The sequence below is a fragment of the Amphimedon queenslandica genome, unplaced genomic scaffold, assembly GCF_000090795.2.
Source record: "Amphimedon queenslandica unplaced genomic scaffold, v1.1 AMPQUscaffold_13009, whole genome shotgun sequence".
Lineage (NCBI taxonomy): Eukaryota > Metazoa > Porifera > Demospongiae > Haplosclerida > Niphatidae > Amphimedon > Amphimedon queenslandica.
In genome coordinates this window covers 21,736-24,025 of record NW_003546755.1, presented here as the reverse complement: position 1 = coordinate 24,025, position 2,290 = coordinate 21,736, and the positions used below count along the sequence as shown (strand labels likewise).

The 2,290-nt window shown below is 27.5% G+C and overlaps 1 protein-coding gene across 1 annotated transcript; it reads right to left on the bottom strand.

The window, feature by feature from the left end:
- Nucleotides 1-528: 528 nt before the first annotated feature.
- Nucleotides 529-2,172, bottom strand: LOC109585794 (uncharacterized). Its single transcript, XM_020001924.1, has 6 exons — nucleotides 1,973-2,172; nucleotides 1,838-1,923; nucleotides 1,168-1,437; nucleotides 1,037-1,120; nucleotides 791-986; nucleotides 529-735 (listed from the first exon to the last, which is right to left on the bottom strand). Exons 1-6 carry the CDS (start codon nucleotides 2,148-2,150, stop codon nucleotides 671-673), a joined length of 879 nt encoding a protein of 292 aa, XP_019857483.1. The 5' UTR covers nucleotides 2,151-2,172; the 3' UTR covers nucleotides 529-670.
- Between the last annotated feature and the right edge of the window lie 118 nt (nucleotides 2,173-2,290).

Here is a 2,290-nt window from a genome sequence, read left to right as displayed (position 1 = left end):
TTTTTTTGAAGTTTGAACTGCCTTTGATAGAAATTGGATTTTTATAAATTTTTAAATTTGCTCCAAAATTGAGCCAGTAAAAGCTTGTTTTAATTTTAAGCTTGCTTAAAATTAAGCTTAAGCTTAAGCTTTTTTCTTTTAATTTTTGTTTTAAATTAAGCTTGCTTAATTTTTATTATCATTTTTTGATGCATAATACATGCCTTTCTGAGTTGATTCCACTAAATTGAATTACTATAAGCATCATTTTTGTATTTTTTATTTTATAATAATAATAAATTATTTTAGTATCCTAAACTCATCATTTTTAATGCTTTTATTAATATAATTAATTTAATTTTAAACTAGTGATATTACTATTAACATTATAATAAGGGTTAAGTAATAAGATTAACACATAATAGTAATAATAATAATAATAATAATAATAATAATAATAATAATAATAATAATAATAATAATAATAATTGACACTCCAAAATAACTATTATAAATTAATGAAAAAATTACTTTAAAGTCTTAAATTTAATGTAAAAAAATAAGGTAAAAAATGAACAAAATTAATAACGAAGGAATAAGGAACAGAGAACTCTTTTGAATATACACATAACTGCAATCAACATAAACTATATTAAACTGATAAATGCTGATATATTGATATATTATGCCGTCAACTTATGTATTGATGTGGCTTGGCACTATGCTGCCTGAATTGAAAAGTAGCAGCAGTGTTGTCTGTAAAGAATGTCCAAGGAAAATAAAATAAATGACATAAAACATTTATACTAACCATCTTTTGGTTGTTCAACTGGTGGTGTAACACAAAGACTAGAAGCTCCTTTTGTGTGAGATTCTTCTTTAGCTTTAGAATAAGTGTAACCATTTGATGAAGCCTGAGGTGACTCAGCACTGCATTTACTGACAGGATCACTAGTGGTGTCTGAATTATTATAGGTAGTGGGACTATCTGACAGATCAGCAGCAACCTAATATCAGATAATAATAAATAATTATGCCATTATGTGTAATGTAGTACCTCATCTTCACTGGTAGTTGAGTTAAGATCTCCAGTAACAATATTGCTAGCATTGTCATGATGACAAAACTTAACACCCCCTCTCTAATAATAATGATAATATTAATTATAAAATAAGTTAAAATAATTACCTTATAAATATCTCCAGTAATAGTATTATATTCAACCGTTTGATCATCAGCAGGTGGAACAGTAGTATCAGTTTTAGCAATAGAAGCATAAGTAGGAGCAACAGTAGCAGTAGCGTTGTCATTACTGACATTAACTCTAACAGGAGGATCAGTAGTGTACTCAGTATCATGAATAGTATCATTTGATGTTGTTGATGATATACTGTCCTTAAAAGTTGTTTCTTGTGTGGTTGTTGATGTAAGGTGTTGATCGCATTGATTCATTGGTCCCTGAATAACATTAAAACACAATATCAATAACCAGATCAACAATAGTATGATAATCATTAAGGTAAGAAATAGACACTGTGAATCTCATTATAGAGATAGGAAAATTAGTACGTATGATGTTACACTGATACTGACTAGAGTATAAAGCTTGAAAATTTGGAATAAATTTTTAAAAACTTGGCTGCCTTCTGTAAAATTTTATGAAGGCAATATATTTGGTCAAAATAATGATAAGGATAATTATGGTAAGTTGTAATAATAACTCATTACATCTAATTAAATTTAAAGTTATAAAGTTACAGTTAATTCATTAGAATTAAATCAATTAATTACCTCAAAAAGCTGTGTGATTTATTTTATTCTATTTATTTTAGTATTAATTTATTGAGTATTAGATTACCTCACTCTTAGGACTTTCAATAACTGTTAGATAAAATTCTTGATAATCATTAGGTTCAGCTTGTGATTGCTGTGAAATAGCAATTTCTATAATAGCCTCATACAATAGGTTTATCTATAATAATGGCATATTTACCAGAGCGTTTCGATATTTCTATTTTCTCCTTCTTTCTCTTATCAAAGCTGATCATAGCCCTTATTATTATTATTATTATGAACAATATTATCACTACAATACCACCAACTGTACCAGCCACAACAATCAAAATATTGGCATCATTAGTAATTTTACCAGCTATTATAAATAATAACATAAGGTATGAGTATGTTATGTGTTTATACTTGTTAATGAGGGAGTTTCAGTTCCAGGTGTTTCAGTGACTGTAGGACTAGCAATGACAGTAGACTGAAGGGGAGGAGTAGTACCTAATGAAGAGGAACTTAATGAATTATT

Coding starts and splice junctions, on each gene's coding strand:
- LOC109585794 (XM_020001924.1), bottom strand. CDS start 2,150: ATGTTATTATTTATAATAGCTGGTAAAATTACTAATGATGCCAATATT. Junction 1,438..1,837: donor TTGAAAGTCCTAAGAGTGAG/GTAATCTAATAC, acceptor AATGTTATTCAG/GGACCAATGAATCAATGCGA. Junction 987..1,036: donor CAACTACCAGTGAAGATGAG/GTACTACATTAC, acceptor ATCTGATATTAG/GTTGCTGCTGATCTGTCAGA.